At 36.9% G+C, this 12,767-nt stretch overlaps 1 protein-coding gene across 2 annotated transcripts in view; it reads right to left on the minus strand.

The window, feature by feature from the left end:
• Positions 1-12,382, minus strand: part of CBFA2T2 (CBFA2/RUNX1 partner transcriptional co-repressor 2) — a 92,355-nt gene extending 79,973 nt beyond the window's left edge. Inside the window, exon 1 of one of the 2 annotated variants that reach the window (XM_026697643.2) lies at positions 12,041-12,382. In XM_026697643.2, the coding sequence (XP_026553428.2) occupies positions 12,041-12,353 (313 nt within the window). In that variant the 5' untranslated portion in view covers positions 12,354-12,382. The remainder of the gene's footprint in view (positions 1-12,040) is intronic. The other variant, XM_026697644.2, reaches the window with a different exon arrangement.
• Between the last annotated feature and the right edge of the window lie 385 nt (positions 12,383-12,767).

Here is a 12,767-nt window from a genome sequence, read left to right on the forward strand (position 1 = left end):
GTTGGAGTGATAAAGCTTGCATCATACACTGATGTAGGAATGCTATGGTGCACAGCCATATAAATACCTATGCAGCAGTTGACATGAAGTGTTTGCAGGCCCTAAACCAACCATAAAGATCTATTTTAAGCCTTTTAAAAATTCATAATTCTGACAACTCTCAGTGATCTTTAAAAATGTTATTTCAATGCCAAGTAGATTTTACTGGTAAGCAGCCAGCAGGACATATTACACAGTTTCTATTTTGCTAAACCCATCTCTCTAACATTAAAGGATTTGCCAATAAATATAATTTTCATGAAATATATTTAGGACTTTATTTAAGAAATATTCCAAAGACAGAACACATGTCCCTATTAGAAATAAAAATGGTTTCAACAAGTGACATAGCATCAACATTGTCTTCTTTTGAATTATGAAATTTAATCTTTCTCTAAGATAGTCTTCTGACAAGTGAAAAAGATGGACTAATAAAGGTATATCTCAAAAGAATCCAGAGAGGTATGTTTCTCTGGCAGTGTGTGACACCAATGTACACTGCTCAAAAAAATAAAGGGAACACTTAAACAACACAATGTAACTCAAAGTCAATCACACTTCTGTGAAATCAAACTGTCCACTTAGGTAGCAACACTGATTAACAATCAATTTCACATGCTGTTGTGCAAATGGAATAGACAACAGGTGGAAAGCATAGGCAGTTAGCAAGACATCCCCAGTAAAGGAGTGGTTCTGCAGGTGGTGACCACAGACTACTTCTCAGTTCCTATGCTTTCTGGCTGATGGTTTGGTCACTTTTGAATGCTGGCTGTGCTTTCACTCTAATGGTAGCATGAGACGGAGTCTACAACCCACACAAGTGGCTCAGGTAGTGCGGCTCATCCAAGATGGCACATCAATGCGAGCTGTGGCAAGTTTGCTGTGTTTGTCAGCGTAGCGTCCAGAGCATGGAGGCGCTACCAGGAGACAGGCTAGAACATCAGGAGACCGTAGGAGGGCAACAACCCAGCATCAGGACCACTACCTCCGCCTTTCTGCAAGGAGGGACAGGAGGAGCACTGCCAGTGCCCTGCAAAATGACCTCCAATGGGCCACAAATGTGCATGTGGCTGCTCAAAGGGTCAGAAACAGACTCCATGAGGGTGGTATGAGGGCCCGACGTCCACAGGTGGGAGTTGTGCTTACAGCCCAACACCGTGCAGGACATTTGGCATTTGTCAGAGAACACCAAGATTAGCAAATTCGCCACTGGCTCCCTGTGCTCTTCACAGATGAAAGCAGGTTCACACTGAGCACATGTGACAGACATGACAGGGTCTGGAGACGCCGTGGAGAATGTTCTGCTGCCTGCAACATCCTCCAGCATGACCGGTTTGGCAGTCGGTCAGTAATGGTGTGGGGTGGCATTTCTTTAGGGGGGCGCACAGCCCTCCATGTGCTCTCCAGAGGTAGCCTGACTGCCATTAGGTACCGAGATGAGATCCTCAGACCCCCTGTGAGACCATATGCTAGTGCAGTTGGCCCTCCTAATGCAAGATAATGCTAGACCTCATGTGGCTGGAGTGTGTCAACAGTTACTGCAAGATGAAGGCATTGATGCTATGGACTGGCCTGCCCGTTCCCCAGACCTGAATCCAATTGAGCACATCTGGGGCATCATGTCTCGCTCCATCCACCAGTGCCACATTGCACCACAGACTGTCCAGGAGTTGGGGGATGCTTTAGTCCAGGTGTGGGAGGAGATCCCTCAGGAGACCATCTGCCACCTCATCAGGAGCATGCCCAGGCATTGTAAGGTCATACAGGCACGTGGAGGCCACACACACTACTGAGCCTCATTTTGACTTGTTTTAAGGACATTACATCAAAGTTGGATCAGCCTGTAGTGTTTTTTTCAACTATGTAATGAACAACATATTTAATAAGAATATTTCATTCATTCAGATCTAGGATGTCTTATTTTTGTGTTCCCTTTATTTTTTTGAGCAGTGTATATTAAATCCACTTTATCAGAGTCTGACTGTTTTGTAAAACAGGACTTGTCTTATACATTTCCTACATGGTCTATGCCATGCACAATTCACATTGTTTTTAAGGAATCTGGTGAATACACATACACACACACACACACACACCAAGGACCATGTTTTGCTTAGGACAAATTTGCTGTTCAACACATGGCCAAACTCACACAATAAATTAACTGTTTGGCAGCCACTGAACCAGTCCTGGAGCCAAACCAGTTAAGACTTTAATGTGATCCCAATTTCCTTTTTCTGAGAGAGAGAAAAAAAGAAATGGGGAGGAGGAGGGGAAGGGGTCAGTAAGAAAATTCCCCTTTGCTGTATAAATCCTTGCCAATCATCCCAGATAAACCTGTCGCCCACAGTTCTCAGATCTGCATTAGCACTCCTAAGCTCAAAGATGAGGCTACAGCTGAACACACATGGTGTTCAGTGTATCTGACTCCTGCCATGTGTTTTCTATAGCTTCGACATTCAATCATTTAAAAAATATTTACAGAGCTTTGCCTTTAATCAAAAAAACATGGCTAGAGATAAAGCAAGCTTAGTGCAAGTTACTGTTTCTGTTACTGAAATGCCAGAAAAGGCAATGATGTCATCAGAGAAATTTAGTTTCCAACCCTGGAAAGTTTTATATGCCTTATGCTCTATGTTAACAACTGAAGCGGGACAAGACTCTTAGGGAGTCAAAGTACAGAAAACACAGAAAAGTTATTCTGAGAAAATGACAGCCAAAAGAAAATATTAACGTAAATGCTCTAAAAATGATGAAGAAATGAAAGAATAGAAGAAAAACTATCTAGAAAAACACTATTGCTTGCTCTTTAAAACAAAAACAAAAAACAAAAGCATACAGTAATTCAATTTGCATGAGGGGATACAATTATTTCTATCCAAGAGTTAAGCAGGCCTAACTCTGGTTCAATGATGTTATTATCATTAAGTATTGAAAGGCTTTTTGCTTGGATACTTAAAGATTTTTACATAATAAAGACTAAAGACAATTGTTTAGAAAAAGGAATTATCTAGAATATTTCGTACTCAATAGATCAAACCCCTTTCTCTTATAAAGGAGGTCAGCTTAATTAATGCAAAGCTAAGTTTAAATTACTGGATGTAATGACTTGAGTAATTTTTTCCTTAGAACCTTATTGGGGGGGGCAATATGCTGACTCTGTAAACTGCTTAGAGAGGGCTGTAAAGCACTGTAAAGCAATGTATAAGTGCTATTACTATTTCATATGTGGTGGAGTGGTTTCCTATGTGGAGACTGATGGAAGAAGTACAACAGACTTTCTACATGATTGTAGCTCTTTTAATCATTCTTTTAGTAAAGTTTAATAATCAGACCCATAACCGACAAGAACAAAAACAACAAAGTATCCCATATCAAGAATGGGAAAGTATGACTATTAATGCATACATTCCAATATTTGGAAATAGTGATGATTCAAAGCTTAGTTCAAATATCATAGCTTGTTCTGATGTAGTTTAATTTCATATTAGTTTGTTGTAAACCAGAGTTTAGGTCTTAGCATGTTTGAACATAGCCAATTGCAGCTGATACAAACAATGGTTAGGCCATACTTACTGAAAAATCTAACTTTACCCAGTAATATGAAAAAAAATATAAGATACATCAGCTACAAATGAGAAATAGATTTGCTCTTAAGAACATAAGCATAAGGAAAGAGCAAAAAGAAACCCTACCGGTTTATAAATGTGTCAGTACGCATACGCAGCTTAAATAAAGTCCAAACTTTAAAATATTCTGCTGAGATCATCACTGACATTTAAACAAATAACATGATTTTTCAGCAGTGTTATTTCAAACGAATTAAAGATTAAGTAAAAACTAAAGGACACTAAATATTTACTTTAGTTAGCTACTTATGAAGGAACCAGCAAAGCAATGGAAAATATTAAAATATTTGTTGGATTTTAGGTCCAGCATCTTGTGAGATAATCTTATGATGGTAATCACTAATTTCAAAAACAGAATGTTTCTCATTGAACCCTTTCTGAAAGTTCAACTCTAGTTACAGCTATTTAATGAAGGTAGAAGCAACAAGTAAATCATGCTCAGGGAAAGATCAACAGCATTCTTCCATCCTGGATGAGGAATTTTCTGAATTTAAACAATAGAGTTCAATGGTAGAAGTATCTAGCAAAAAGAAACAAGATGATCAGTGAATTGAATGAAAGAACCCAACAATAGATTCAAGGGCAATTTGGGCATTGTCCAGAAGTAAAACAGGTTTCAGAGGACATCTACAACTAGTTACTTTTCTTGGTAAAATAAAAAAACCTCATCTGATATGGTATCCAGTTTCTAAGAGGTCAATTAAGATGTTCTCACTATAGCTGCTAGTCTACAGATCTAGAATATAAGGCAATAACTTTCTTCTGATGATGATTTTCAAGACCTTCTTTTGGAATTAAATCTCCCTCTGATCCTGAATGACAGTATATGACAGTACCTGGAAGAGTGTGTCAGAAGCCCCACCTCACTTCAAGGTTGGAATGGAATATGCATGAATTATGAGGTAAGCAGCTACATAAGATATTAAACTATAAAATAACTCAAACCACCACTGAAACTGTACTATTTAGAAAAGGGACTCATGTTCAAAAGATATACAGAGCACACAACAAACTTCATTTGGGTTTTCTAATTCAAAATTACATAAAATATGAATTTCAACTTATTAAATTTACATCATCATTATCTGAGTGTTCCACATGGATTTCATATTCTAAATTCCTTTATTACTGAACACAGTAGGTACTATCTTGATAATCTAGATTAATGAATATTATTTAAATATAAGTAATACAATGATAATTCACTTAATGAAAATTGTAATGCTTTTATTACTGGGTATTATAGTTCCCTTTTCATACTAGTGTTGACTAAGATTGTGCATGGTTTGAAAATTATTTGAGAGAAGTCATTTAAAGAACTAACCTAGACTGTGGCTCACTAAAGCAATCATGTCTTCAGACTCACAAGTGAATAAATATTTTAGCATTCATAGAATATATTTTGAGTTCAAAAATTAAGTTTATACACTGTATATACTTCAAGAAATAAACTAGGACTTGACTAAAGAAAGACAAGAAAACAAACCTGCGAAGAAAAATGATTACTGGTCATAATGATTAAGTATTACTTCTGAGAGCAATCTAAAAAGGAGAACACTATTGCTTTCATATTCTGATATGGACTTCTTATAGGTCCATCCTATCTATCTATCTATCTATCTATCTATCTATCTATCTATCTATCCTACCTACCCACCCATCCATCCAATTTATATGGTCACCCTAGTGAGGTAGGTATAAGCCTCTTGATGATCTTGGCTAGGCTTGTGAGTTCAGTATAGTCAAGCCATTCAGAATCTGTATGTAAAGCCAGGAGTACAAACCAAAACCAGGAAAACAAAACATATTTCAGAAGAAAGCAATGACAAACTACTTCCATACTGTTGCCAAGAAAACTACATGGGTGTCTCCATGAAATTAAGAGTCAGACGTGCCTAGGAGATTTGAATTTACCATACATTTTAAACACACAGCTTTTCTTAATATCCACTTTAATTTAATTTCCATCTGTTTCTTTCCAAAGCTGCTAGGCTGCTCATTTTTTCTTATTACACATAATAATAATCTGAAAAAACAAGAAAAGGGCCTTATGATATCCCAATTTAATTTTACAATCAGAATATTTTACCAAATTGCTAAATCACCAATGTCAAGTTTAGTCTAATTATGAATAATTATAATAAAGCTGAATTATGAAATATTGCCTAAATATTAGGCAATAATATTGACTAGTATTAGAAGCATATAAAAATAACATATTCCTTCAATGGATCAGTAATATCATAAGATGACCTATTTGCTAAAGGCTTGACTATTAATTAAACAGTAATGGAGAAAGTGGACAAGCCTGATTGGTTTCACACTAGAACTCAATTTGCCCATAAATTAATTTGCCAACTTGCCATTACTCTTGTTGTTGGTTGTAAATAGTAAATTGCAATCCATTTAATAAAAGTCCATACTGGCACATGACCTGCTTTAGAAAGTTAATCTGAACTACAGCAAAAGTTTTTTTCAACATCCAAAGGTTAAAACAGCAGAATCCAATCAATCCTGAGCTATCCAAAATATCCATTAATGTATATTATCTAATGCTTATCTGTTTTTAATAGCAGGGTTGTCTTAAAAGACTAACAAACTTATTTTCACTTAAGCTTTCACAGATCAGATGCATGGAGTAGTCCTGAGATTACATATTATATATGTAAACATCTGTTGGGGAAGATTCCCATAACTGTGTCAAACCTTTCCCATGGTGTTGCCAAGAAAACAACTTGGACATGTCCATGAAGTCATGAGTAGTAGAGTTCGGCTCAAAGGAGATTTACTATTTATTACCTACTGTGAATATCCAGAGGCATTTGGCTGGCTGCTGTTGGAAGCAAGGAGTAGGGTTAAATGGACTTTAGTCTGATCCAGCAAAGCAAATTATATGTTGTTAAGAGCTGTCTGGCAGCACTCACAAATGGATAATTATGTCAGAACTAATACTAAGAAAGCCTCATTTCCAGGAACAGGAAGGTACCACTGGGATGCATCACTATGAATCTTGATACCCCCAGGATGGTAATGAAATACAAATACTGGTTTTTTATTCTGTGTTTCCCTGCACTAGTTTGGCAATCATTATTATTAGTTTCCCAACCTGAGATATTCACAGGTACAGAAAAAGTTTAAATACAGTATGCAAATATTACAAACATGCAAGTATTCCTTTTATTTGCTTTTATGCTCAAACAATTGAGTAAAAGAATCTTATAGTATTAGCCTTCAATAAAGGAAAACAAAACGTGCCAAACCTTAAGAATCTAAAGTAAATTCTTATTCAATTGCCAGACAAGCAAACTTTGCACAACCATCACAAAGAGAAACAGTTTTTATTTACTCTCATTGGGTCTTTTATAAATGGTAGAAGAGTTTTTTAGGTTGATTTCAAGCCCAGAGGCAGTATCTTTTTAAGTGCCAACTGCATCACATGAGCATTGACTATAATGAATATTCAAGTATTAAAGGAAAACTACTTAAATGCTCTTGAGCCTTTCTTTATTGTCATCTTTAGAGAGGACCTTTCTTTTTTATAGCTATCAATAGTAAGCAGCCAAAGTGGTACAGAGAATAGAATACTGAATGTAGATTTGAGCAATCCAGCTTTAATTTATTGCACAGATCAGAAACCCATTTGGTAACTATGTGATAATTTCTCAATTGACTTTAGTACAATTAAGATCAACTGTGAATCTAGGATTCTCAAAGAAAGATTATAATACAAATAAAATAACCTTTTCATTAAAATCTAACAAAATTCTCTATTTGATCCCCCATGGGAGTAAATTCCATTTATGAAAGATTGATGGCAGCATCATCATACTACTGCTAATCATAATTAACAAAATCACAATAGTCACTTGTCTAAGATCAGGACTAGACAGCAGGCAAGCCTCAAATTACTTGTCTTTTTTAATACCGAAAAATACTTTTGAAGTTACATTAACAGAGATCAAGGTAACATCTCTAGGAAATGGAAAGTGTTTCAAAATCAGTCTCTTGTCTCCAATTTCTTCAGGAGTCAGATTACTAGCCACAGAAATGTTATTTAATCAAACATTTCTAGCTTTCAGTCACTGAATGTAAAAAGAAGAAAATCGTTTTAAATAGAAAATAAAGCCATTATGAAAACTATTATTGTAATAGGAAAATAATATAGAAATATTAGTAAGATTACTTTAAAGTATCCTCTTTGGGGGAGGGAGGAAGATAGGAATACTGGACAAAAAAGAAACATTCCTACAATGTTACATGCAATTGGCAGATCACAAGACATGTATGAAAGATGTGAGGAGGGGAAGAGACAATTAAACAATAGGACTAAATATACCTAAATGCATGGAATTGTAATTGTTTTTAACAATTTAAATGTACAAAAAAGCAAACGCAGTGCCCATTCAAAAGAGCTGTAATAGACAACCTTAATTAGTTCTATACTTAACATCTGTAGTGAAGAAAGATGGTCAATGGTCACCTAACTGAACAGAAACACACCTGCTGATAAATTCTATTCAGGAATTCCATGTCAAAAAAGATATGTTTGTACTGAATCCTTATAATGGCATATTAAATAGTTTCTTTTATGAAACTCTTATCCTTTTGGCAATAGCAAAATAAACTGCATAGAATGTTTACCTCTCATTAATGTGTGTAAAAGGGTCAAATTTGAAAAGTTTAGTGCAGAAAACATTCAATTTCTTATTCCAAAGAGTTGCCTCAATTTCAAAATAGGTTGTTTGTACCTTTCTGGAATCCCTTGGACTGCAAGGTGATCAAACCGGTCAGTCCTAGAGAAGATCAACTCTGAGTGCTCTTTAGAGGGTCAGATCCTGAAGATGAAACTCAAATACTTTGGCCACCTAATGAGAAGGAAGGACTGAAGAAGAGAATGCTGAGAACGATTGAGGGCCAAAGAAGAATGGGACGACAGAGAATGAGGTGGCTGGATGGAGTCACTGAAGCAGTCGGGTGTGAGCTTAAATGGACTCCGGTGGATGGTAGAGGACAGGAAGGCCTGGAGGACATTGTCCATGAGATCGCGATTGGTGGAACATGACTCCTCTACTAACAACAACTACAGAAACCTTTCTGGAAGTGTTTTAAACTCAAAACCACACTGTTTTTGAAATATTTTTAAAATGGGTCAGAATGTCAAACAGAGTCTCTGTACAATGTCTCCGTACTCTTAATCATTTTTAGAATAGATGGGCATATAATACAATGTAGGGATGAGCTGTTCTTCAGCACAACCTTAGATATAACCATGAGTTAAGTGCATTGGAGAATCACTTGAAGAACCATGTCTACTAAAGGAAGTGGAAGGAAGGAAGGACTACTGACATGCAAGTTAGGAAAAACTGAAAGGGAAAGAGAAAAAAATACCAAATCACTAATACGTAGGAAGTGGACCTTACAAAATGTACAGATAAGTTAACTCTGCCTAAATTGCTATGTTCAGGAAATAAATCAAGATAAATAGTGATAAAAGAATTATAGGATAACATTTATCTGAGAACTTTTCTAGAATTAAAATGTAAAATCCCTAATTGTCTAATAAAAGATCAACTAGGAATAGTCACTTAAACTAGGAAAAGCAACAAATGTAATGCTAGTTTTTAAAATTAGATTATATATATAGTATATAAATGGGTCAGATTAACATGTATCCTGGGAAAACTAGGGAAGATGTCAGTATTCACAAAGACAACCTTTGCTGAAGAATGTAATTCAAAACATGATTTTGCAAATGTATGCCTCATTAACCTTTTAGAGTGTTGAGTATAATATACATTTGGAATCATCCAAATCTTGGACTTTTTTAAAGCCTTCTGATAAAGGCTCCCACATTCTAGGCAAATTTAATAACCCTGGGAATACCTCAGAGGTTTGATGGATCAAAAATTGACCCATTACTACATAGTATAGTAACAGGAAGCAGAAACCAAGATAGTCATCGAACTGGAACAGGAATTAAGTCTGAGCAAAGCAATTTCTCAGTGGTGCAAAAGGAGTAACAAAAGTATCCAAGAATTCAGTAGATGGGAAAATGAGCATCACTGTAGGAAGCAATATATACGGTATTCATATAAAAATGTCATGCATAACGGGAGAACAATCTCTCACATGTTAGTGGAATAAGGAAAATGATCCTAGGATAAAATGTGCTGTGTACCAAACATCTAGCCTATGTATGCCTATTTCACACTAGCTAACATATACGGGACATCAGTAGAAAATTAAATTTTTCGAAAACCACTAGTCTCATAATACTTTTATTTAAATTCAGTTAATGGTATTTGAATCTCTTTGCAATTCTGGCCATATAAAAAAAATAGAGCTCTTAAACATGCTGATGATTCATGTTAAAATCAAGCATAGAAGTACAATTAAGCACAGAATTAAAATATAAAATATAACAATGGCCATTCATTTTGACACTTTGAAAAGTTAGATCTATGAAAGGTAGTGCTAGCAATTGCTACTAATCATAATACTTACTAATTACTAACATAATAATTATTTACATTACTGAAGATATTGTGCTTTTCAATGTAGCTACCAGAATGCTACTCCTCCCATATTTTACTTATGTATTACTCAAAAACATGTTAGCCTCTGTGTAAACAGAATGCTGAATTGTAGACTTTTGGTTTGATCTAGCAAGGGTTCTCTAATGTTGTATATTTCTAAATTATTGGGCTGCAACATAGGTATTGCAGTCTTTTAACTTTTTCATAAAATGCAAGCATAATTGTGAACCCAATTATAACATGCTATACTGATTATGTATTTATGCAGATTTTCCAGGCCAAATTTACATTTCTGAAATTGACTTGCTATATATTACATTACCAAAATAGTCTGCTATTTTGATTCGCTCAGTCTTGCATAAATAAAAATTCTATCTCACAGCACCACAAAGGATTGTGACACTATACATGTTGTAAGAAATTTTGGTATAAATCATTTTCCTCTAGTCAGGCATCTCCACCAATCTTAGGCTACAAAATTTATCATCCTCAACCAGTTGGCAACATGAACAACTTTGAACACTGATTCCATAAATCATACTATGGAGCAATGATGAATATGTTTTACAATCATTTGACAAGAATGCTGTTAAAGCTATCTGGGTTGAATAGTACAATAGTATATACTCTCCTCCTTCCAAAAAATGCATTAATTTTTCTTTCTACCATGGTTTCACTGGAGTAAAATGCTGATTCTAATCTATGGTTAATAATAAAGAATTTTTAATAACCTGACTTATGTTGGATTTATGAATAATCCAACTTAAAATATGGTCATTTATTCATGATTTATTTTCCATTCTTAAATTGTATAAAAACTCATAACTTCTCTCCACTGAGAAAATAGCGTGAATGAAGATAAATTTGAAACACTTACACACACACACCACACAATGCCACGATTAAAGGGGAAACATGTAAATCTAAATCTGATGACAGGCAATGTTTTTAAAGCTTCAATATTTATACAGTATTTTAGCAAATCAGTTCTAAATATCAGTTCTTCGTTGACCTAGCTTCTTTCTGATTTCCAAATGCTATCACAGAAACATAGACCAACACAATCCAAAATTTTAGGCAACCCAATCTATAGACAAAAGAAAATAAAGACCTCTATGAAAACCGTTCTTGGTGAAAGAATGAAGGAGGAAAAGCTTTCTCAGATGAAGAGTACCAAAAAGCTAAACCCTAAATGGGTTTGCGGGAAAACAAGAAACTATCATTTAGACGAGAAGGCGGAGCCGCTTAATTGATACAAACTGGGTCCCTACAGACCAGACTGCCTTAATTAAATAGCTCTCAGCTGTGTTGGACTACAAGGCCCATCATCCTCAGTTGAGGATGAAGGGAAGTATAGTGTACACCTCCATAGGCCACCAAGTTGGGAAAGGCTGTTATAAATGAATGTGGAAACTCTTCGGAAGACAGTGGAGGGGAGAAATAAGAGAACGGAGGACGCGACTGAAAGAGAGGGGTCCCGGAATAAGGAAAGATACGCAACGTTGTTCCAACCACAGAAGTAAAAAAAGGAGCAAAGGAAAAGTGGGGTGGGGGTGGGCAGTGAAACCCAAGGCCAGGTAGAAGCGGCATAGAGGAACGAAGGTGCGCGAACATTGCCTGGGGAATGTCAAAGGGAGACAAGCATACCAGCCTGCCGCCGCCACGTCTTCGGAGAATTCTTGGGACTGCAGCCTTCCAAGCCTCCGGAGCTCGGCGTCGCTCTGGCTTGCGGTCCTAAGGACGTGGGAAGCGCTAAGTGAGAGGATAAGCAGGAGAAGTGGAAGGGAAGGGTCAAGAAAAAGGCAGCATCGCTACTAGAGCGGAGGAGGATCTTACACTGAGAAGCTCCCGGAATGCCCACCATCGCCGATCCGGGGACGGACTGGTTTCTTTTGTTTCGATCTCTCCAGCCGAGCCGACGGACACGAGCGCCAGCAAGAAAGCCGAGACGCTCGCGGCCCCGCGCTAGGCCTTTGCCTAGACCCCACCCCCCTCCCGTGACGCCATTTTGCTCCTCCCACCGCGGTCTGTCTCGAGGGGGAGCCGTTGGAATGGCTTTATGGCAGGGGTTTTTTTGCGGGGTGGTGGTGGTGAGGAGGGGCTTCGTAGCGGCAAAAGGGGCGACCGATTCAAGTCCCCGGACCCGCATTTTGTTCTGAGAAGTTTGGTTGTCTGTAATACAGTGCAACTTTCCTCCCCAGGAAGGATTACGAACTTTAGGCGTTTTTAGTCGAAATTAACTCCTAACACGGCCATGAAACACAACCTCCTAGACTACCTTAGGTGATCTTGAAAAGCAAAATGTTTAATATTTTATTACTTGTTATGCTTTTGACCATTTACTTATTTTTATTTTATTTTTAACTTACGTCATGCATGAGAGGTAGGTGGCTATATAAATTTTCCAAACAAACACAAGAAGTTGGGATGTGGTTAGTACTTGGATAAGAGACCACAAGGAAATATCAGGACTGTTAACTAGACTGGAAAGGAGTGGGGGTGGGGGTGGGAAAAGGGGTAGGCAAACTAAAAAGACAGGTCCACAAAATCAGCAGGAATAGAG

Source organism: Pseudonaja textilis, chromosome 3 (genome assembly GCF_049901715.1).
Source record: "Pseudonaja textilis isolate UNSWEBS1 chromosome 3, rPseTex1.2, whole genome shotgun sequence".
Classification (NCBI taxonomy): Eukaryota; Metazoa; Chordata; class Lepidosauria; order Squamata; family Elapidae; genus Pseudonaja; species Pseudonaja textilis.